We start from the raw sequence: 24,943 nt of genomic DNA on the forward strand, positions 1-24,943 counted from the left end.
TCTCCCTCCTGCCTAAAGGACAGTAACTCTCTTCATACTCCCTGACGATCTCGTACTAGACAGTTTGCAGGTGGCATACCAAAAAACTGAGCTGTTGAGAGTCGAAAATTGTGGCAGCATTGACACTGGGAGGGAACACTCTCTAAGAAGCTAATTGCCCTCACATTGCCCTCAAAGGCACTCTTCAGTAAGCAATTTCCACCCTGCAATCACTCTCTGCCAGCATCCTGCCCGAAATCACCAACCAAGCAGCGCAGCAGTGAAAAAGCATGATCTCGGCTCATAACTGGAAAGATGCCCTCTTCAACGTCCCGCACTTACAGAACAGTACTGACTAGCTATCAAGGCTTTACTAACTCCCACCTGAGAAGTGAGAATATACTAGACATACAGACAGTGGTCGTGACAGACAAAATATGTAATAGCTAGAAAAATGCTGTATTCTCATTAAGAACAGTAACAGCGATTGACCTTGTACAACCTGCACTGTATATAGTCTGGGGGGTAACGGAAGTAAAAATAATTGCGGCATGAACAGAACATACAAGCAGCGTCTGCTGTGAGGATTGTGATGAAAGATGTTAGAAGTAAAGTACCAGAAAGCACCTTGTTGTGTTTTCATTTAAGGCTGATGTTTTCATACGGAGAAATGTAAAGTTCTTTTTTTTTGTTGTACTTCAGTATGATTGCCCAGGTGTCTGCATATGTTTAATGACCAGTGTGTAAAGATGGATATTTAATACATTGATATATAGACTGAAAATCGCTGTGCTCAAAACATTAAAGCTTACAAACATAAAGCATTGGTTAATAATTTTAAAGCTTGTGTATTAACAATAAGAAACAAATTATTTCCATCCATTTTATTTTAAATGGTTTGCTATAGTCACCATATTCATTCCCATAGCTCAAGAAATCAAACAATATTATGTACAGTACATAGTAAATATATCCATAACTTCATTAAAACCTAAAAAAGGAAAAGCTTGTGTTGGAGAAACCACACCACACACCATCACTGTTTTAGCTACATAGTATTTGACAATACTGTACTCAGATTCACAAGTAGGCTTTCTCCTTTTCCATGATTAAGAAAGCACAATCCTATGGCATTTCATTTGTTTCAGATTTGTTTGTTTTAATTGATAGCTGGTCCGTTCGCTGTACATAATGGAATTTCTTAAACTGTGCAAAATTTTGTCAAATGGTCGCTTGAAAACATGCCAAATTAAACATATTGCTGAGAATCTGAGAATTCAGTTTTAAAATTGACATGCTCATATCCTCCGTTTTCCTATGGGGGGGAAATAAAGGTCAAAGGGTTGTATGAAAAAACAAATGTGGACAGACGACTCAGTGATATCTAATCCACTAAAGACCTCACTGCATACCTGTTCTCAACAGCACTTATAAAGACACAGATGAGGAAGCTGTCACGTGAAATACAAAGCTATCATTGAATGTTCTCTCTGCACAGGAAAAATTGTACAATTTGTGAGGCATATAGGTTCTCCCTATTACATCACCTTGTGATGGTCAGAGGTCATCTGCATGTTAAATATGGTGACTTTTCTGAAGAGTCAAATGTTTCTTTTATCCCGTTTACTAATTCAATTTGCCATCTGTCCAAATAATACAACACACAAAAGCTGCAATGCAATAACTTTAAACTTCCTAAACTTGTAAAACTTTTAAAGTTACTGTAAAAAATACTTAGCAAGCACCATCATGTACAAAACAAAATGTTCAGAGTAATCCAATGTCTATGGCAGCATTTTGAATGGGAAAGAGTAGTGTACAGTGGTGAAAAAGAGCATATATTCCTACGTAGTGGAACTGCTGTAACCTGAAAACCTTATATATCCTACTCAGACAACACTAACACTCTACAAATGTATGATTTACATCACACTGGCAGCAAAGAACTAAGATTTAAGCTGAAGCTTAACATTTCCAAAGACAGCAGTTTAAAACAATGCAAAAATAATCAGTTTTTTTTCAGAAAAGGCAACATATTTAATATGCAAGTACCCTGTGTTGATTTAAGCACAATCTGCATCTACTGTACAGCTTTCCTAGTCCGCCATTTCTTACGAAAGATGAGCCGCGACAATGTATTTTACAGAGACAGATATCCATTCACAGAATCAAAAATGTTAAAATGTAGCATAAAGAACGGAAAATATTGTGCTCAATTTCTCTGTACATCACTTGTTCCAACACTTTGGACCTCTAACTTCCAAACTAAGATCCAACTATAAAATACTTGCCAATTTTTCTTCCAGTACAAAAAGATCAAATTAATTATAGCAAACAGTCTAGTGCTGCATCGCATAAAGAATTTTTGAAATAATTTACGTCATAACAGCCATGCTACTTTTCATGTGGTTAATATATTGAAATGAGGCACAGTGCATAATTAACAGGCTTTCAAGTTGGACCAAGTGATCAAGAGTTAACTACATAAAAAAGCAAGCTGTTTAAGGCAACTTGTGAAGACATTTGTGAAAAAGGAGGAAGCCTATTAACAACAGAAGACTGGAAATGGGGAACAGGACAAAAATAATCACCCTTCATTTTTGTCCACGTTTAAAAAAAAAGAACTTTGTAAAATGAAAATAGAAAGCATGACAAGTTGAACTTTCAATTACATGGAAATGTAATTTCTTGTCAGATCCAGTCAACAAGTAGCATTGGGCTTTTTAGCTTGCTCCTTCAAAGATATTGCTATTATGTGTTGTTATAATGGTGGTCTTTTTAGCATGGAATAAAACATAAATATTTCATCTTTACATATGCAGGTAAATCTAAGGTTTGCAAACTGGTTACGTGGCTTTAGGTCTCACTGTTGTGCGACACCTGATGAATATGAAAGGCATATTGCTTATTTTAAATACATCCCAGGTGCATCGACATTAATATGTGTGGTAACTGCTCCCAGATGTATCCAATTAATACTATGACCTAAGCAGAAAAGCAATGCTCTCTCTGATGATATTTCACCACGGACCTCTGATACTCATCTAATCACGTTCTATGGTCTCAAGATTCCAAAAAGTGAAGAAAAGGATTATGAAATGTAATGTAGAATGAAGAATGTGATTGACCCCTGTATTTTTTGTATTTCTGTCCTGTCAAGAACTTATTCTTTACATTCCCACCTCTGAGAAAAGGCTATATCAGGCTTTTACAGATGGCTATATGACACAAGATGCTGAACAGTTATGCCAGCTAAAAATATATATCTGAGATGGCTGTTATATTCTTTTTGTAATTATGAGCTATATTTCATATATTTTATCGAAGAGTCACAAACGTCTTGATCCAGATGGACATAACTAAGTAAACTGATGTAAACTGGCCAGTGAAACTTCTTTGTCACATTTTAGACACAAGAAAGCCTTCACATTTCCCTTTATGTTTAACTGCAAGGCAAAACGTGCTGCAAACATACTGTATGACATTTCTATGAATGTTATGGTTATCTAGAATGTCTTTTCAATAATCATAATGCCAGATTACCCAGAAAATCTCAAGTTTTGCATGGATGATTCTGAACAATGAATGTGTGCCATATTGCATCCATAAAATCCTTGACAAGAAAGTGTACAGAAGTATACTTTTTACATACTTCTGAGACCATTTTTGATGTACAGTATACAAGAGCACACGTTTATGCAGGGTTCTGGATGGATTTGACTCCATCACTCAGACCCTTTACCCCAGACCAATTATTATATGCAGCATGCTTATACACAGTAGATCACAGGTCTCTTTACAGTGCAAGAAAAGCCACAACCAACTCCGTCATACTGACCAAGGATTAATATTTCACTCAAAAAAGAATAAAAGTGAAAGCTGTTGCAGACATGTATAAGCTTCCAGATCACACAAAAGATGACAATCCTTAAAACAAACCAGCAGATATTACAAAACGTGAGCAGTCCATTTATCTGCAGCATGACTTGGGGCAGGGAAGGCATCAGATCTGGGCATCATGAAGTACCCTGTCTCTTTTGTTGCTGTGCTCTGATAAGTTCGAGCTGTTTTTTGCACTGCTGGAAATATGTGGAGAGACTTTTGTTTTCTTCTAGAAGTTTTTTATGTTCTTGAACCAGGCGGGACGTGTTTTGCTGATCTTTCTCATCCTGGTCCAATTCAGCTATCAGCTCATTCCTGAAAATAATTCAGAAAGAATTAAAGAAAATGTTTTACTTCCTTGAATTTGCATGTAGAGTTTGCTCACCATCACAGCTCTGTCACATCTGTAAGCTAAAGAAGTCTCAAAAATCAAGTTTTAAATTTCGGTTTTCCAATTTCAATCTTGTGCAATGGAGTGTAAAAAGGTATAAAAGGCTTTCTTAAACACTGGTGAAGACACTGGTTTAAATGACGAAACAACAGTGAAATACAGTAGCTAAAACAGGTCACAAGCCTTGTTCACGTAAAGCCATGGATAAGATCAAAGCATGGCCTTGTATAAATTTTCGTGCTTGATTCCCTGACACTCTAGTGTAACAACCTGTCAGTATTTCTCACTGTGCTCTTGGCTTCTGCAGGACAGGTAGCATCAAGCACGACACAGAGGGCAATGCGGACTTGAACACCAAACCTGCAACAGTTGTGTTAAGTTACTGGAGTGTTAAGATTACTGATGAGCGCACAGGTGGAGGTCATGAGCATCTCCCTCACTAGCAGAAAAGTGGGCCAAGGTCTGGAACATCTTTACTACAGAACAACGGGACACCGGACGTATAATAAAAACAAAACTTAAATAATAGTCGAGGAGGGAAAGAGTTGTCAGCTAACAAACTGGGGAAGACAGGATTTAAGAACAAAATGAAAGCTACCACTGCAGGAGAGTTTAAGTGACTGAAATACAGCACGGATGTTAAAGCGTGCGTTCATTGCTGAATCCTACCTAATTCCTTGCCATTTACAGCTGTGTTGCTACAATACCCGTGTCTTGCCTTCCAGGTGGGATGTGTGTATTGCTCTTTCAGCTTGTAATGACATTTATATGTAATGATGGGTATATACGCTGTATATCCATCAGCTTTATTGTAAATTTCATATCTATAGTTTTAGGACAAATACATTTGTAAGTACTATTGTAAGTTATCCCAGATAAAGACATCTACTGGACATTTTTAAAAAATTCTAATTTAAAACCTTTAAAAAAACACTTGAACAAGTCAGTCGGTCTGAAATTACTAGTGAAATTACTAGTACACTTGGATGGCTTATTTTACTAGTTCGGCCTCAAATACTCAGACAAAGCAGCATACAAAAAAGCAGCATGCAAGATTTAAAAGCTAATATTTTATTATTGTTTTAAAACATCAGTATTTGTTTTAAAGACTTGATCTTGACAGACTCTACTATAAACAGGCCTGAAATAATGAAGGGTCTTCGGTTTGGTCATACTGTTATTTTGAGGGAAGAAGGGAATTTTGTTAAATGTTTTTACTCTGACAACAGACAATAAGTGTCAGCAATATTCCTACAAAAATGGATTAAACATTAAGTATCCATTTATAACATTACTAAGCATGTTTTTCTATTTTTTAACTTATCAGATTCACACATTTTTTAATCAAATCCACAATTCCAAGCAAGGGAAAACTACCAAAATGTATTACTGCAATTTTATAAAACGTGTTGTAAGTACTAAGGACATCTCATCGTTTCACTTAAATAGCTAACAGATTTTCTTCACATCTAATTCTACTGCAAAACATGGTAGTATCTCAATTTTCCAAATCACATATGGTTAGCAAGTCTGTGTAATAAAGAATTCTTGTAATGTAAAAGCAGAGTAAATACCGAACTGAACACAAAAGATTATAGAAAAGCGGCATTCCTAATTCAGCACAACTCATCATCTATAAATAAAAATGACTACATGTAATTAAAATATAGGCATGACTTCAGACAAACTTGGCGTTCACTGCTTAGGAGCTCTGTTTGTCTTGGACATGTTGCCTAAATTCAGTAATTGCCTTGGATAGTCTTCTTCAGGATGTATCATAGGCTTTCCTTTAAAGTCCTTCCTTTAAATATAGACGCTTAAAAGCTGACAGGACTTTCGTTGGCGTTGAACTCCTAATTATGTCACGTCCCTCCATGATTGAAAGCAACACAACTCTAATACGCCTATTAAGATCACCTGCTTTCTAAACGTGACAAAAATCGATTATGTAAACTATTCTATGATGATCAAAAGCAGCTCCTTTAAGTAAGACATGTTATATTCCAAGCAAGTACTACAAAATAAAACTAAGAACGTAAATAATAGGTCAGAAATAGTTGTTAGCATTGTTCCAAAATTGGCTTGAGCTGCGGTGAACCTGTACAGCTTTCAGAGCCTCAAAATGAGTTTAATAAAGGATGATGCAAACTCGAACTGTATGTATATTTGTGTAACCGTTTATGACTTGTATGTTACCACAGTTGCCCTAGTGCATTGACTGATCTATAGTGACACATCTTAAAAGACAATAAAATGAATGATTGACCCCTCTGATCTTTTGCTATTTCAACCTTTTCTTCACTTACTTTCTCTGTATCAGCAATGCAATTTCCGTTTGAACTTTTAGGTATTCCTGCGCCATTTTGCAATGCTGTTCAAACACTGCCATGGACTCTTTGGAGTTTGGACAAGGAGCAAGTGGCTGAAAATAAACACATATGTTGCCATTAATTGATACTGCAGCTTAGGACTTGCTAGACTGCAATGCACATGTATTTATACCAGCAATCAGAATCATCTAAGCTTTTAAAAATACACTCCAAAATCAAAATGTCTCACTTGCTTTGCCAAAGTAGACTTATATTTACATTCCACTTTTTATATAGCATCATTTCATCTATTTGCAACAAGAAGTAATCCAACCTTAATTAAATTAACATACTCAAATTTCAGCGTCCTTGAAATCATCTTTTGGTTGTGAAATTCAGCCAAACGATCACACAGGAAATTTTACCACAATTTCTTTTCAGGAAACAATAAAAATGCATCCAAGTTCACAGGAAGCAACTGCTGAATGTTGAAAAATAAAAACTCCCGGTTAACATTACTTTGCAAACTGCTAAAAAATTTGGAATACTGGGTACATTTAAAAGTGAAAGTGAAAATGCATAGCAAGAGATGCCGTTTTTATTTGTGAACACGGAGTTACCAGAAAGGTACCTGCAGCTGGTGATCCAAAGTGAGATACGCCATGGGGATAGAATTGTCAGACCCATTGGTATCTAGGAGATGTGAAGTTAAGAATTAAAGGAGAAACATTAGACAACATTATACAAAATGTAGCCAATTAAGTTACCAACCGCCACCCGAGCAGAACTGTTGAAGCTTCCATTAAGTGCAATGAATGAGTTAATGTTTCCTTAAGAGAGAGCTAGAAGGCTAAGTATCATATGCAGGAGATTTGGAGAGCATACATTGTGCTCTCGACACTCAGAATAAAATTGTTTGCAGATATTATCAACATCTACTTCAACCCTCAATGTAACCTGGCACAATAGTACCTGCGACGTAATTCTCTCTTGTATTCAGACTTTCCCCTTCTAGCATATCTTATTTTAAACCTGATGCAAAAGGCTATTTAAAACATGTATACATGTAAATATGTATTAAATGCTTAAATGCTTATTAAAAGATTTTTTATGCACCTAAAGACTACACACATATTAAGATGACTTCTTTAAAGTGTCTAAAATTAACCAAAACTTACAAATTAATTCTGTGAAGCTGAAATTGTATTGCCTTGAAAAGATGAAAACACTTGTGATTTCTTTACTGTGCTTTGCATTTAAAAAAATACAACTTTACAAGAGGTATTATGGCACTTATAAGACTGACATTTTGTCAGACATTTTACAGATTCACTTAAAAAAATAAGTGGAAATGTCTTTAATCTCCATTTAAAACAAAATGCACACTTCAGATTAACGTGAAACTGGGTTCTACCTGCAGAATCATCAGGTGAGAAGCCTAAACTCCTGGCCTTGTCTGTCGGAGTGATCATCCTTACACTGGGACTGGATGACCGGCTGCTGTTCCTACTTCCCTAAAAACAGCACAATTGGGGAAAGAAATAAGAAGCTGAATTAAAACAAATAAATGTAAAGAAAATATAGTGAGCAAAAACGTAACCCATCGCTGTATTTTTGTATACATTTTCTAACTATTCTTCAGCTGGGTGCTATCAGTGAATTACACATCTTCCTGCACCCTCGTTTCTCCAACGTTGGTGAAGCTTCTGCACTGTACAGGGCCTTAGAGAAACTTGCCAAAGTAAGAGACTACCAGGTGAGTTTACTGAGCATGAAAAGAAACTAATCATGCATTTTAAAAAAAATAAAGCTAACAGAATTTGGATAATTATTGTTTTTTTGTCAATGTGATTAATTTGGTTATTCATGAATGACCATGATGCACTTGAATGACTGCTCTATAAGCACTAAATCACCTCGTTAGCAAGACAAATAATTGGGCTTGAGTGACGAGGTGATTTAATCCATTGGATGTGAAACCTGGTAAAATCTAGAAGGAAAATCACACAAAACCCCCAATGTTTCCCATTTTATCATCAGAAGAGCACCTTTTGACTTCTCATTTTGAGGCTGAACAAATCAAGGTTTTGCACTGGCCACTCCGACTGACGTCAGCACATACAGTGCAGAACGATACGCTACTTGTTGTGTACAACAGACCAGTCAATAGGGAGTTCTAGGTGTACTGGTCTGAGCAATTGTGTCAAGTCTCTACAGAACCCAATGTGATCAAGGCTGATGACAGCATGACTGCACAGTGTTGTACTGATCAAGTCCTAGGACAACACTCGCTGTCCTCATTCACGACAAGAAGCATGTCCTCGTGTGACTGTCACAACACCTTTTTTGCAAGATGAGAATGTGATGAGAACATGACACTTATGCTGTGGATGCAAAAAAAACCTGTGAAGGCACATTCACCAGAGCTGGTTGGTGTAAGAGTTGCACCAGCCTAGGTGTCTAGGAGGTGCAGATGAACTGCAGCAATGCCCCCACTACACTGGCATGCTCAGCAATAGTTGCTAAAGAGCAATGAAAACCAGGGGTAAATTGGGGTCAAGAAAAACTCATTACAAGTAGAATTCATAAAAAAGATACTCATAATATATATGCGGAAGCCTATCTTTAAAAGAGAAGGGAAAAAAGCTGAAAAGAGTTTAACTGTTACAGTAGCAGGTCATTTCCTGCTTTATTCAATTTCAGTCAACGCAGTAAAAATATTACACAACAAAATGAAGAATGAATGCTAGTGCTGTTTCATAAGGGTATGTTCAATAATAGAGTATGTTTTCTATTTCTTATTCTACTACATAAGACCTCTTTTAATGGTCATATTTAATAAAATCAAACGGTACATTTAAGAAAAAATTCTTGGATCCACCGTTTAGTCAAACGTGTAATCATTTATTAAAATATATATACAAATACTGTAAAAACAGAACAAAATTAAATGAACAACAGCATACATTTTTAGGAAGTGTTTTTTTGGGGAAAACATGTTCTGCAATCTGTCAAACAAAATCATGCCATTCAGACAGTTAAAAACAGATTCTACTCATGCGTTTGTTTAAGAATAAAGTATGCAGAACTTGAATATTTATTGTTTTGAATCAGTGCAGTGGAAACGGAAAGATACAGAGCGAGAAAGGCTGTCCTGGCTGATTAGTCTTTCAACAGCAAGGACTGGTGGGCCCAACAACATGGCAGCGATTCCCACTGGAGAACGTGCAGGGCAGGGAGGGTTAATCCACCGCAACTCTGTCCCCTCATGGTTTAGAGGGGTAAGAAGCTCCACAATGTGACGGACAGTCAGGGAAGTTCTTTAGCTCAGTTTAAGGGATTGAAGTATGCCAATTCAAGAATACATCTTTTAACAAAGGGGACACGTACATCTACTGTTAGTGAGAAAAGTTAACGCAGGCTGTATTTTTAACTTATAAGAATGAAGTAAAATCATCTATTACAATTTATAAAAATTGAAAATCCTGACTCTGAACCTTGCCTGCTGGTACCTCATTTTGCTTAGCGTAACTGTACTCTTGCTGTGAACCCTGGTACGCTTTCACCATAACTTCAGTAGAGGGTAGACTGGAAACCTGTGAAGTACAGTAAGTGTGCTGTTCTGAGGACATCAGAGTGGCACACCCAAAGCCAATAGGATGATGGAGGGCACAAGGAATGCTATAGATTTCAAGGGCTTTTTATGCTTTGCTTTCTGGCTGTACAGAGTAACCCTCAGTTACCACGTATTGTTTTTTTTCTGCTCTTTCCCCCTTAACATAGCTTGACAGATGTTGCATTGCTGGACATTTAAGCAATTTCTGAATGCTGTAGGTGTTGCCATTTTTACAAATTTCCAGTGTAGGATTCAACACCACATGGCACAGAATTAAAAAAAAACAAAATTACTACCGGATAAAATAAAAACCGTTGAGGGGAAAAGAGACTGAATTATACAATGCATCTTCATGTCTGATTTTCTAAGGAGATCGGTACAATGATTATTTTTTCTTATGATTGTTTTTTGATTATGTTACGGCAACACGTCATATTTTACATTCCATTTTAAGGCCGTGGTATTTAGACAGAAGAGGCCCTTCCACAGTTAGAGGGTTAAACCACCTTACCTGACTGGATTCTGTTCCTATTCCTGGAAGGTCCTGCACAGATCTGCGCCTCTGTTGTTCACTGCTTGCTAATTAACGAAGACACAACACAGAACAGAACAGTAAGTGCCACTGAGAACCAGTGCCTGCTTCTGATGGGAGCTCTACACATCCATAGAGGGAGGGACAGTGTAATAAGAAGAGAGCGAGACAGAAGGACAGCTGCAGAGATTTAACTCAAAAAATGCTGGCCTGTCAACATGCAGCATAGCCCCTCACACACTGACCACTCCTACCACACAAATAGTTTACCTTACTCTCCTCTGCCATTTTCTGTCACGTGTTTGGACAGATCCATTTGTGTAGGGGGCAGAGCTGGTGATGTTAGGTTTTCACTTAAGCAGTTTTCACAGCAAGATTGGCAATATAAGGTCTCAGGCTCTGCTCAGCTCCTGGGGATATTGCTTGCAGTCCTTTTGCTCTTTAAGAGGTCTAACCTGGCTTACTACGTAAGAACAAAAGTAAACAAATTCCATCTATCTGGCTTAGGTATATAAATAGTTCCATCTCTGCTGGAAAGAGAGCCCTAACTATGTCCTAAGAGTCACGTCTTGCTATGAACTTATTAACACAGAATACTGTAATCTCTCTTGCCACACCTGCTGGCAATTATCAGACAATGACAGCCTTATGGTCTGACTACTCTCTTCACGCAACGAAAAACTATCAATTGATTTCTGTAATCTGTAGTGAATTTCCATGCAGAGCAAAAGACTGAAAGCACCTATTTTTGGATTAGAGCACACAAATCCTTAATATTATCCTTTTCTAACTACGTTCTTCCCTAGAAGGTCATACAGATAAAATGAAAATATTAATATTGGCCTTAAAGGAAATTCTTGCAGTTCCCTACACTTTCAAACTCGTAAAAAACAAACTTTCATTTGTGACTGATCTCAACATTTGGGAAAATAACCAGGAAATAATCAGGAAAAAAGAGGACGTAAGGGGATGAAAATCTGTCGATGATTGTTCATAATGGCCATGTAAGTTCAAAAGTGTTCAAAAAAAATTCTGCCGTGTTTTCAGATGTTCTTTTGTGACAAAACCTTGTTTAGAATTTCTTGTGTAAATTCCTAATGCCGATATTTAGTAAACCACATTAAATGTATTCCTTTAGTAAACAACACAATCATGCAGGGATACTAAATGCGATAACACACCAGTCCTGTTATATCAATAAGGCCTGATTCACTCCTCAGTGTAACATGATTAACTCATTCCTCTGTTCCGGGAGAGGTCAGTTGTAGTTGTGAAGAGCCACAAATAAAAAAATGCTCAAAATGTTTAGGAAATCAATGATATATGGGTCACCTATCATCAATAATCAATGTGCAGTGCTTTACAGAAACTAGAATAGAAGAACACAGCTTGTACCACTTTAGTGACAACTGTTGATGATTCCATTCAAGTCTGTTTTCATGCAAAACGGATCAGAACTTTTCAAGTTTTTCAAGTCTTTACAAATTAACAATCTGACAGTGAGGCTCCCTAGGACCAGGGCTAGCCACCCTTACTCCACAAAAATAATATAAATAAGTTGCACTTACAATAAGTACAATATTGTGAAGCTTTGGGATCATTACAGATTTTGCCTAACATAAAACAAAAAATCTAAATTTCAAATGCAGCTGTGTGTAAATGTAATAGATTTGTTATTTACTAAGCACATAAAATAATATATTCAGTTTTGCAAAAGGGACCAACATCTTATGCCTCAGAGCAGATCTTTTCTACTATTTAAATGCACTCTATGCCTTTAACTACAAAATGTATTTTAGATGATGGAAAACTTTGCAAAACAAAATCATTAAAAAATGATTTACCAACTTTTCAGTACTTTTTGTTTCAGAGGATGAAACATGCTGTAATAATCAAAACAATGAGAGTAATGAGGTGATTGAATACACTTGCAAATAAAAACAAGTAGAAAGGGAAAAAAAACTCTTTAATACCATTTTGGATCTGCCTTAATAACTAAATTAAACTGACCCACCTTCCATCTTTAGGTTTCATCCCACTTCAGTTGTACTCTAAAACACTTCAGTGCTATAAGGTGTAATTGTGGCCTATTGGCATCACAGGCCTAACGTTTTGGCCTGATTAGTACAGGGATGGTGTAGGTGAGGAGTCCTAGAGAGCCCCAATCCAGTAAGCCTTGTAGGTAACCAGTTTTGAAAGACTGGCAACACCCGTGAGCTACCAATAAATCAAACAGAAATTCTGTTCAATCAGGAAACTTCTGGCCCTTGAGTGCCGAGCTGCACTTAAATTTTAGACCTAAATGATCTCTGAATTGCTTGACAATTCACCTGTTTAACTGCCCACAGTGTAATTGTTCAACATCTTTTTGAAACTGGGGATGTGATGGTGACCTACGAAACCTGCTGGATCAAGGCTCTCCGGGACGAAGGCTGCAGATGCATGCTGTAAGTGGTGTTGGTGACCCAGAGGTGCTCCAATTGCATGTGACATTCTTAGAATGAGATAAATCAAAATGTTGTCCTGGTCCTGAATACTTGGTCATTCCTTTTCAGACCCTTTGGAATGAAAGTAGTATATAAACAAGGGGTTACTCATTACTGCTAAATCTCAGACCCTGTGCTGCAAAGAAAACCTATGAGAAAATATTGCCATTAAAAATAACACACTCCTGTTATGTAAGTTTCACTGTCATTTTCATTTTTTGTAGCAAATACTGCCCTCTGCTGATACAAAACAAGATTACACCGTTCTATTATTACGGATGTCTTTCTAGCATACTTAAAACACATAACCAAGAACCGATCTCCTGAGTAGTGAACTGCCAAAAGAGAATACAGTACCAAGTTATGAATCCTACAAGAAAGCTCTTCCCACACATTGGCTTCAAAGTAAACAATACATTTACTTTCCATCACGGGACACACAAACCTGCACTCACTTTAAATTTAGACACTAAGTAACCTGACCAGCATTTCTTTGGACTCTGGGAGGAAGCAAGAGCACCTAGAAAACCCACAAAGCCCTGGGGAGAACATGGAAATGCCAGAAAAAAAGATCCCCCATATTTTCCAGTTCCAGCTACTACACCAAATATTGTTTAGCTCTGCTACCAGCCCCCCAAAAGTACAGGGCAGCTGAGATGCTGCTCAGAAACATTATTACTGCCACTGAGCGAATTGTCGATCGAGTTCACTACCTCTTGAGACCAGGAAGTGCTGGCTTGGAAAATGACTTCATTGGAAGGAAATGGCCAGAAGAGAGTGCAGGATTTTTAAAAAAATTTGTTTTCATGTCTGATGTGCTAGGATGATGCTTCATTCACCTACATTTTATGATAAAAATGAAATTTAAAGAATGCTCCACCCTGAGCCCCATGGTTCGAAGGAGACCTTGCAAATAAAAGGCCAGTTTAGCCCACAGTAAACAGGACAGAAGTGCACACAATCTTTTTTTGTAAATATTTTTCAAGCTATATTTTGGAGAAACTGAGAACAATCATTTATAATTTCCTAACAAATAAGTATTTCTTAAAGCCTGAATACTGGTTTAAAAACCACTTCCAAAACCACAGCTGGTATATTTATTACAAATCCATTCAACTGCTTGCAAAAGCTTTGCAAAAGGAGGAATATAGGTCAGAATAAGAATAAGTGTTTAAAATACAGGTGAAAGTGCTTCTTATATCAGACTGCAAAAAAAAAAGTCCACAAAGGAAGCTGCAATTTTTAATTGCACAACACTGCAAGATTTGTAAAAAATCTAAGTTGGATAAACTGTTAGTAGTACTAAACTGTTAGTAAACTTAATGCAATATTAATTGGATGAAAACCCTTAATGCATTACATCTCACTCACAATCCACTTTCAATGAAGGGACTTGAAACTACACTTTATGTTTTTCCCCTGACAACTCGAAATTAAGGAGAATAGTCAGAGAATTGTAGACAGTCTTCCAGAAACTAAAAGTTAACGAGGTGGTCTTGGATTGTACTGCATGATGTGGTAGCTCTGTGTAATACTTTGTCTGTAGCTCTTGCACAAGACTATATGTGAACTAAACAACAGATATTACACATCCAGAAAGCACAGTGGATGGATTTTATAGTGAAAACCAACAAAAAGCAGAGATTTCTGAAGAAAAATAAAATGGAATAGTTTTTGAAAAGGATTTAAGAAATAAATAAAAAAATCTATGAATTTAGCAATATTTAAATGGTTGTGCTCAGTAATTTTGTTGGTGAAATGTCTGATGGACAAAAGGGAACATTAGTCATGCATTGTATCATTTTTTAAAAGTGACAAAATAAACGACTATTGACTTATTCATCACTTCCATAAGCAGCATGCTGCAAAGAAAAACCATTAAGTTACATGATGTGGATTAAGAAACACAAAACATGAAGAAAGCTTAAAAGCTGCATGTACATGTTGCTCCAGATATGAGAAAACCAATCCACTATCAAAGAATCATTAAACAGTATCTCCTTTCTCCTGGTATTTCTTCAAAAAAATATTTCAAGCAGCTGGTTATTAAAAGCTACAAAGATAAAACCTAACATGATCCAATGAACCTTTGTAGGAAAAAACACCACAATTACCTAAATCTTGTACTGTTATATGTATTTGAAGTGAAAATATAATTTATAATCTAGGCTGTCTGTTATAGAACAGGGCCAAATTCATATTTTACATTGAAAACACATTAGTCAGCCGTCACATTTTCTTTTATATATAAAGCTGATTAAAAAGAGCTACTATTCATTTAGCATAAAATTACAATATTTGTCTTCTAACACAGCTTACATTTGTCTTATAATAGAATATGTTGTTAGCCGTTTGTGAATCACTTTTACCAGGGCAGGGAAATCAAGCTTCTTAAGATACAGGGATAGCGCAAAAGCAAGAAACCGCCACCTGGAGCAACAGGCACTGAGGGAAACAATCACACCAGCAAACCAAACTGCTGATTCAGACAAGCCAGCTACCCAGCCAACGTTGAGCCCAGTTGTTAGCACTGGTACCTGATATGTAGATCTTGGGAACATCCAGAATGGTGCCAAATGAAGCAGTTTTACGGTGGCCTCTTTTAGACTGGGGGCGTGCTGCAAAAATACACATATATAGCTGCATACACATGCAGAACTACACACTGTACCAAAGCATGTTAATAGTCGGATTAACAGAGCCTCTTATTCCGACGAGACAATGACAAGCAGAACGCCTACATGCACAAGCAATGCACAACAAGCGTCCTGTCAAAACGCAAGCTCAGGTGTTAATGCAGAACAGTCACAAGCAACGCTGCTGTAGACATGACCAGGTCGACAAAAACAAGCCTCCACAGCAATTTCCAAACACAAACACTGTTATTCACTTAAAAAAAAAAACTGAAAGCAGAGAGTGCACAGGGATGTTTAGGAGAAGAGGGGCTCATTCAGGGCATTCATATATATATATAATCTGAGTAAAACTGTCATTCACAATAGTTAATCAAACTTCCACTCAAGCATACTATTATACAGGAAACTATGAAAATGACAAATTATCCAAATTTGAAATGTAAAAGAACAGAGTAGTAAATTTGTTCCCCATGCATATCTTTCTCTAACCTGAAAATGCTTACCAAGTCGTTAAACTGGGGCCAAAAAAATAAAACCCACACAGTACAAGAAGCATTGATGTGCAATGTTACAGGCGATAGTAGGGATTATTGGGGAAAATAACTCATTTTCACATTACAAGCCGGTAAAACGTAACAAGTTGAGTCTTGAGTGTAAAACACACAGTGTAGGAAACTTAGAAATTAAAATGATAGCTTTCTATGGCAAAGAAACTGCAAATATATAAAAAAATATATTTGATGTAGGAGTAGTAAATTAAAATGAATATTCCCATTTGGGTCTGAAGATATTTTATGACTTAAAAGATAAAGTAAAAAATCGGTAGGCTAATATTTTTATACTTAACATCACTGGACAACTGAAAAACTATTCTTAAACCATTCTTAAAAAGGATTATAATGAAAATGAGATTCAGACCTAATATATTGTATAATGCAATGTTTTTTGTGAAAGATTAGTGTAGATTAAAGAAAATCACAACTTCACAGAACTATATATTAATGTTGCTACAAAAGAAATGTCACTTCGCTGAAAATTTGCACATAGAAGTTTAATAATTAAAATGAGCAAGACGGTGTGAAAACACTTGTATCTATATTTGGCAATATTTCTTAAAAATGTTCTATTCTCAAAAAAAGAAAGATAACACTTAAAACAACTGTCAACAAGGGATGTTTTCTGAATTGGAATAGTACCATTTTGAATAGATTGCTGACAGCATTCAGTGAATGTTCGTTATTTGTGTATAATGTTTCAGTAAATACCTTTAGCACACTGACAGTGGAAAAAACAGTGGAATCCATACTCTTCAAACTCATTTTTTGAGATGCTAAAAGTCAGGATTCCAGAATGCATCAGAATTGTTCACATTACAGTATCAGAATACATCCTCTTGTCCTCTCACTCCTTAAAGTTGTGTTAGTGTAAAAGCAACTACAGTGTGGTCCATTAGTGCCTGATTCTAACTCATTTACACTGAATTAAAAAAACACTACAAATCAATCTAACCCAGAACTCTAAGATTGAAGACTTAGTAAACAGCATTTGAATTAAATTCTTCATTTGATTCTGGCTGGTGCAGAATTTCATCATCTATGATGAGCTGGTTGCTAATGTATTTACTAGACACTATCTCCAAAACTACTTAAATCTCCACAATCGGAAAACCTAACAAGGGTTTCATTGCTTCATTTCTTAGCCACTCTGAAAGGAAATGCAAATATCAACCATTTATGTACTTGAATGCTAATGTCACCTGCATTTCCAAATGTCATCCTGGAGTCCAAGTCTGACAGGTCTGTACTCATCCTCTTGCTGTCTGCAGAGGCAACAGACTGTGGCCGTCCCCTGGAATCAGACAGGCTTTCTACACTGCCACCTCTGGACAGAGGTAGGACCGGACGTACTGCATCCCCCTGAGACAGAAGTCTAGTTTTAATCTGTTTACATTGAACTGCAAGTACAGTTATCAAGCACTTATTCAAATACAAAACGATAATCCAGGAACACATATGTTCTGAAATTAGGTGGTGCATAAATGATGGTGATTGATACCCAACGGCATTGATAATTGTGGACACTACCTCCCCAGTGATGTAATTCAAGAGTTAATTCTAATAGTTAATTGAAAAAGTATGTTTAATTATATTTACTATACAGTACTAGTCAGTTAATTAATGTTTAAATGTGAAGAAGCATTAGTCTCAACAGTGTACAGGGTGGCTGAATTTCCATCATCATTTCTAATTAGTGTGCTTGAATTTGAGAGATTCGTTGTAGATAATGTTCATATCTGACATTTGACAAAAGTGAAATACTAAGAAATTAAACAAAGGGGGCAGCAAAGAGACGATCTCCAGTGAACACAGAACAAGAACATTTTTAATTACCTTATGTTTGAATGGTGGCACATATTTTGACTCATTTCTCTTTATCGTGTCATTAACCTGGGAGTCAACAGGTTCCATATTAGCATCACTTTTGTTACTGGTGTTTGTAGAGGTGTAGTCCAGAACAGATCCTAATGAAAACAAAAACATTAAAGCTAATTTTTTGGGGAATGTGACAAATGTACATTCCCATAAAACATAAACCAGTAGCCTCTTTCTCCACTCACCTGAAGACTTTATTACTGTGTGTAATACTGCAACATACCTTTAAAAGCCAAGACCTTTGTGTTGTAGCTTAGAATACTAACGTACCTGTACTGGTGGCAGAGTTGCTTTGCCCTTCATCGGAATATTGGCAAGGATAGTGGAGGGGTTCATCAGAGCCTGGGAAGTACTTGAACAGGACAAAAAGCCTTAATAAATATATGCAAAGATGTCATTATCATTGCAACGTTAAAAGAAAATCTGTTTTCTATAAAAAGTGAGAATTATATAAAACGGCACTACAATGTTACCTTTTAAGTCACAGATGATCTTATTAGAAAAGAAAGGTGAGGACATTCTGAAATAGGTTAAATGTGCTGTACAGGTCCCAGAAATAAGCCAAGCAAGGCTCAATGGTCACATTTAATTAAAGAATAACATCTGGAGAACATAAATGCATAATGAAGTGTTTTATATTCTAACTGTATCGGCAGAAATCACAGGTGATTCAAAACTACAAAAGCATCAAATAAACAGTTCAGACCATACGGTCCTGAAAATTAGACTCTTATTTTTTACAGTATTTACGTCATGAATATTCTGAGCAAGTCTTTTGTCTTGCCTATAATAGAGATAAACATGCCATTAAAAAGAAAAATACTAAGTTAAAAAGTACATAGAAATGATTATTACTTAAATTATTCTAATTCTAGAAACACAAAATATGATAACACTACTTGAATGTGAATTTATGTAGCCAGCATAAAACTGTATTAGAGAAGACACATTGTTACACGAATTTGTAACATTCATGACCCTTCTTCCAAATGACATAACAGTTTCAAAGCTTTTCATAAACAGCCAAATCCTAATGCGAATTCTAACCATAATACTATAACATACTTTGACAAATGTAACATTGCAAATTTCATTATAGTGTCATATGCAGGTGACAATAAGCTGTCACATTTAAATAAAGTAGAACCAGAAAAACTGTTTCTTTTTGGGGAAAAAATACAAAGAATCAGGAGATTTTCCACATTCCAAACCGACTTTTTAAACTGATTTTTGTTTAATTTGCTTCATTAAAGAAGAAAATAATAAATCTGTAGGGAAATTACCCGCATGAGATGAGTCATAATCTTCACAATTTCCTCCATGGAAGGGCGCTGTGAGGGGTCTTTGGACCAGCAGCGCGTCATTAAACTCTCTATAGGTTTGGGGAGGTTTTTAATCAAAGGTGGCCGTGTACCTGAAAGACGGGTTAAATACCTGACAATGTAACTGATATATCTAATGAACAGATAAATACAAAAAACACACCATGAATTTATTATATTAGCACGCGTCAACTATTTGTCAGTCATTTTCTTTCTTGATACAAGTCATCAGAACTTTTATCTTCATATCTCTTTATATGCTGCCTATTTCCACATGTTTCACTATTTTCATTTAAGTGTGACTCCTGGGTAGTTTACACTATGTGCGTGTTACTCTGAAGAAAGGGAACGACATACTGTCATATGAGGGGGGCTTACACTTAGAAGCCCGTAGCTGTGGCTAAGAATATTGAAGGCAAACAACAGACATCATTAAAAAGCTTTGGGTTTATATTTTCCCACAAGCCCTGAACCATGTGGTTTTCACTTTGGCTGTGTAATATCAATTTAAATTTGGGGGAACTGGTTCCCTGAAGCGTACTGGGCTGAATTTAAAAAACTCAATTCCATGCACTGTATTAACAAAATTATGAGAACACTGGTACCCAAAATGATACTTAAAACGTAATATTCAGCAAAAGAGATAAAGAAACCACGGGCTAGAAGAGTCAAATCTCATGCTCATCACCCAAATTAACTTCTCCTTTAATTATTCTCTGTATGCATGTAGAAATTCATATAAAATGTCTTCTACACTATTCACTACACAGCTAATATTGAAGTACCTCTTCCTGCTGTACAGGCAATTTCATAAAAGGTCACAAACCAGATGAGGCTGATTAGCCCATTTAGCCTGTGTAGGGCCCACATGTCTACAGAAAGAAAGTGCTGTTCCATTGTCTCTAACCAGCTCCTACTACACCTGCCCACTGGACAAGTAATTCATCTAGCCTTCCTTTAGCTTTTGCAGCTGGGGTTCCTCCTCTTCTGTTTGGGGGAAAAAAAGGCAGTGGCCTGAGGGTAAAAAAATCTATTTGATACTTTCATGGCGTAGACAGAAAATTAATTTTGAACTGTTCCGGCAAAAGTGAAGTTTCAATTTAATTGCAAGTCAAATGGGTCACTCATATTTTCTTCAAGTCAGCTGCCAAAACCCATCACGCTCCTAGGGTCTCACTAGGGAGCAATCTTCCAAATGCAGGCCAAAGAATGATGGAGTCCTGAATATTACTTATTAACACTCACCATTGTGCACGGCCCACATGATGCGAAATGCAGGTCCTCCGATTTCATCAAAAGGTTTCCTGCGCGTTATTACCTCCCAGAGAATAATCCCCCAGCTAAAAACATCACACTTTTCACTGTAATTGCTGCCTGTAACACAGAAGTTTGAAAAGTTATAATCTCGGCTCCTTATCCGCTGTAAGCTCATTAAAAACTACTTTAATATCAGAGGGTGATCGAAGGGATTCTCACTCGTATGTTTAGCGGAAAATTTGCTTTGTGCATCAGAGCAGCTTTAGATTGTCAGCGACTTTGTTGCAAATCTGTACTGTTAAAAAACAGTAGCAATTTTCAAAAGGACATCTTGGGAGATTGTTAATTACACCAGAGCTCAAGGATTGTTAATTATTCTGTTGATTACACCAGAGCTTTTCCATCCCTTGCTTGGATATTTTAAATATGTTATACACATGCCTTTTGATAGGGGAGATGTTTCTGGCAGATAAGAATAAGCTCAGAGGAGTTCAATCTAAGGGCAAAAATGAGAGCTTTAATTGCATAGGAGACCATTATTCCCTTCGCAAACAACACTCTAAACATGCTTGTCAGATATTTACAAACCTAACCCCGAGACATGAAACTAAAGACTCTGCTTGAGAAGGTATGTGTAAAAAGCTGAGTAACAGCACGGGCCATTTTAAAAATTTCACACTGATCTTTTATATAACCCATCCTCAGAATATGCTAGTACAGGGCATTATTAAAATATCTAATTCCTAAAATAAAGAAAAAGGAAGCATAACCAAATGTTATCAAGTCTCAATAACCCTGACAATATTTTAATCTCTTTCAAAGCATGAAATAAGACGAAGATTTCTCTCTCTGTCAGTTCATTTCCAGTGACTGCTTTATTCTTATAGGGTGGCATGGAACTGGGGCCTACTAGGGCAGGAACAGGAAACAAGGTATGGTTGAGCAGATATGCAAAGGGCTGACAATTTGCAAAGGGCAATTAAGAGGACAGCATGCCTGTGAGCTGTGGGAGAAAACTCGGAATGAAAACATGCAAGCTCCACACAGATTGCTCTTAATTAAACACAGGACCTTAAGGCAGAGCTGATCAGCGTGCCTGGTAAATGTAAAATACTGGAATGTAAATCATTATAGAAAGCTTTTAGTATTTACACTTGATGAAATGAAAAAAACTTGAGAGCTGAACCACACCATAATTTGTAAGACAGTACAGTTTCGGTTATCCGACAGCAATTAACATGCTATATACATACATGCTATGTACTGTATGTGTGTGCATGCATACAATATTTTGCTCAATCCCATATTGCTTTGTCTCTCAGTGCACCAAATACTGCCATTGATGTAGCTTCGCTTGTTCGTTTGTGCTCGTATATATAATTTTATTATTTGAGAAACATGACAAGTGCGAAGAGAAAGAAAGTAGTTCTTTCAATGGAACAAAAGCTTGAAGTGTTAAAAAGACTAAAGGGTGAGTCCATGCAAAAAACTGCATCTGAATTCGGTGTGGGACGAGTTACAGACAGTGACTGGAAGAGGAAAAGAAATGAGATTGAAAAGTGGTGCTCTGATCGGGCCTCAACTGAAGGACTGAGGGACAGAAAAACTATGAAGAAATGCGAATATGAAAAAGTCAGTGAAGCTTTGTTCTTGTGGTTCACACAGCAAAGGGATAAGGGCGTGCCTATCACAGGTCAGATACTTCAAGACAAAGCTCTGATTTACAGTAGATTAATAAACCAGATTTCATACTTATACCGCACTTCCATTAATCTTGGATTTGTCTACTTAGTTTCTGCATTATCCGCCATTTTCAATTACCCGACATACTATCGGCCCCATTTAGGTCGGATAATGGGGACTCTACTGTATTAAAAAATGTTCCTTATTTGAATAAAGATTCAGGCTGGCACAAATTAGGTTTTTTTAACTAGCAATAATACCCTTAAATGCATCTTTTAAGAAAAGTCCACACCAAGTCTGAAGGAAAAGGTTTTTTTTTTAAAAAAACAAACAAAAAGCGCTCTGCTCTATCCAGACTTTTTATTTCCTGTATCTAAGGAGTGATTACTGCAAACCTTCTCAGTTTCATAAATGAAACAAATCAGAATTAAACTTCTCTTTACAGATCAGCACTAAAGCACTGTGAATGTTACAGCCACCTGTCATACTTGCCTTCAAAAACCTCAGGGGCCATCCAAGCCGCACTTCCTTTATTGTTGGTCATGTGTGTCTGAATGTCACAGGCCGTACCAAAGTCACAGATCTTCAACACCGTTCCGCCAGCGACCAGCAACAAACTAACAGAAACAAAAAGAGAAAAATCTTTGGGAAAAACAGATCATTTATCAATTCTCAGAGCTCCCGGGCGTGGAATCTGTGAAGCCTAAAAACTGCCGATTATTTTAATGCTAATGTCAAGAGATGGGCTGAGACAGCTTCCAGCTTTGACCGTTTCTGGTCACCTTAACCCCAGAACAGAGAATTAAATTATAGTCATTTCTGGCACATCCCTAAAAGTCAGATATCAGTCACTCTTTGATTACAGTGAAAACCGAGGAATTCTGCAAGGTACAGACACTCTGATTTTAATATAATCTTTTCAAATTCTCTTTTTAGACTTTACTATATTTTTTCTCATTGTTAATTTTAATCTGATTGATATCACACGGTGTTGTAAGGCCATCCTTTTCATCTCCACAGAAAAAAAATGCTTCAGCGAAGGGTTTACAGCAAAATACTTTCCCATTTGTCAGCGTTAATGAGCAACAGAAAGATAAGATAAATTCACTGCTGTAGCATCTTTTCTACACACTGTAGGCAAACATAAGTGATCAAAAGCAATGCTTTTCATTTCAAGCTTGTAATGCGATTTTCTAGATATAAATTTGTAGATCATCAGTTTTCCGTGATGTTGACTCAAGACTTAGAGTTAAATTCATTTTCAACTACTTCTCCTTCAAACTCTTTTAATTCCACACAAAAACACTTGAAAGTTTCTATATGACACAGAGCCTTCGTAGACATCTTTAGGCTTCAATGTTGTATGACTGTACCAAAAAACAAAGCTAGGAATAACTCGGAGAATGCATACTTTGGTGGTTTGAGGTCCCTGTGAATAAGAGCCTTTGGTTTCATGCCATGGAGATAGGACACTCCTTGGGAACACTGTAAACACCAGCTCATGGCATGGGAGGCTGTGTAATAGGGGAGGGGTTCAGCACCATGCAGCACTGTGAACAGAAAACACAGTCACTTGGACAGTCTTTCAAACAACAGCTACACAAAACAAGGCACAAAATCTGCCAACTGTGATCACAAACAAAATCAACACAAAGAAAGGGACGGGGTGTTAAAGAAAACGAACGAGAAGGACATCAGATTCCACTATTTACATGTCTATGACAGCTGATCAGGGCAAACAGGAAGAAACGTTGCAAAGTGCCATTGCTAAGAGTTGATGATTACATTGACATTTACCGTGTCCTCGAAAAGTGCAGGGATAGCAAAGCCAAAACTCTAACGCACACATACTCGTGAGAATAATATTCATGACAGGTACAGTACTACATAATATACATGCTGAAAAAAAGAAGAAAGAAAACACAATGTTTTAGCCATGGAGCATTCTTCAGGTCTGAGAAAGACAGGTCAGTAAGCAAAGGTAATGTAGCGGGAGAACAAAGGCTGGGAGGGAGGAGGAGTGAGAGGCGGGAGAGTCACACCTCTCTGCTCCTATTCCGACTTCACACCTCTTGATTGGCCTCTCTTTCGGTCCCCTGCTCCCGCCTCTCACTCCTCCTCTCTCCCAGCCTTTGTTCTCCCGCTACTTTACCTTTGCTTGCTGACCTGTCTCTCTCACACCTGAAGAAGGCTCCATGGCTAAAACATTGTGTTTTCTTTCTTCTTTTGTTCAGCATGGAATAAACTTATTACTTGTTCCTTTGCAGCCTATGCCTGCCTCCCAGCTTGGAGGCAATTCTACAGATACACTTGATCATATTACAACAAAAACATACTTTGAGTTCAATCCAGAGATTTCAAGTGACCATAAGTATTGGGGCACATTTATTAAGCGCTTTTCAGAGTGTAACATTCAGC

General features: G+C 37.0%; 1 protein-coding gene across 3 annotated transcripts in view; it reads right to left on the minus strand.

The window, feature by feature from the left end:
- Positions 1 to 848: 848 nt before the first annotated feature.
- Positions 849 to 24,943, minus strand: part of map3k7 (mitogen-activated protein kinase kinase kinase 7) — a 30,923-nt gene continuing 6,828 nt past the window's right edge. Inside the window, exons 6-18 of one of the 3 annotated variants that reach the window (XM_088626773.1) lie at positions 23,937 to 24,075; positions 23,014 to 23,142; positions 20,831 to 20,955; positions 19,547 to 19,677; positions 18,534 to 18,615; positions 18,222 to 18,352; positions 17,588 to 17,747; positions 15,733 to 15,813; positions 10,689 to 10,756; positions 7,976 to 8,075; positions 7,193 to 7,254; positions 6,559 to 6,674; positions 849 to 4,176 (exon numbers count right to left, since the gene is read on the minus strand). In XM_088626773.1, the coding sequence (XP_088482899.1) occupies positions 3,996 to 4,176; positions 6,559 to 6,674; positions 7,193 to 7,254; positions 7,976 to 8,075; positions 10,689 to 10,756; positions 15,733 to 15,813; positions 17,588 to 17,747; positions 18,222 to 18,352; positions 18,534 to 18,615; positions 19,547 to 19,677; positions 20,831 to 20,955; positions 23,014 to 23,142; positions 23,937 to 24,075 (1,505 nt within the window). In that variant the 3' untranslated portion in view covers positions 849 to 3,995. Of the gene's footprint in view, positions 4,177 to 6,558; positions 6,675 to 7,192; positions 7,255 to 7,975; positions 8,076 to 8,638; positions 10,158 to 10,688; positions 10,757 to 15,732; positions 15,814 to 17,587; positions 17,748 to 18,221; positions 18,353 to 18,533; positions 18,616 to 19,546; positions 19,678 to 20,830; positions 20,956 to 23,013; positions 23,143 to 23,936; positions 24,076 to 24,943 lie in introns of those variants that run through there. The other 2 variants (XM_088626774.1, XM_088626775.1) reach the window with 2 other exon arrangements.

Source organism: Lepisosteus platostomus, chromosome 3, assembly GCF_059453375.1.
Source record: "Lepisosteus platostomus isolate fLepPlt1 chromosome 3, fLepPlt1.hap1, whole genome shotgun sequence".
Classification (NCBI taxonomy): Eukaryota; Metazoa; Chordata; class Actinopteri; order Semionotiformes; family Lepisosteidae; genus Lepisosteus; species Lepisosteus platostomus.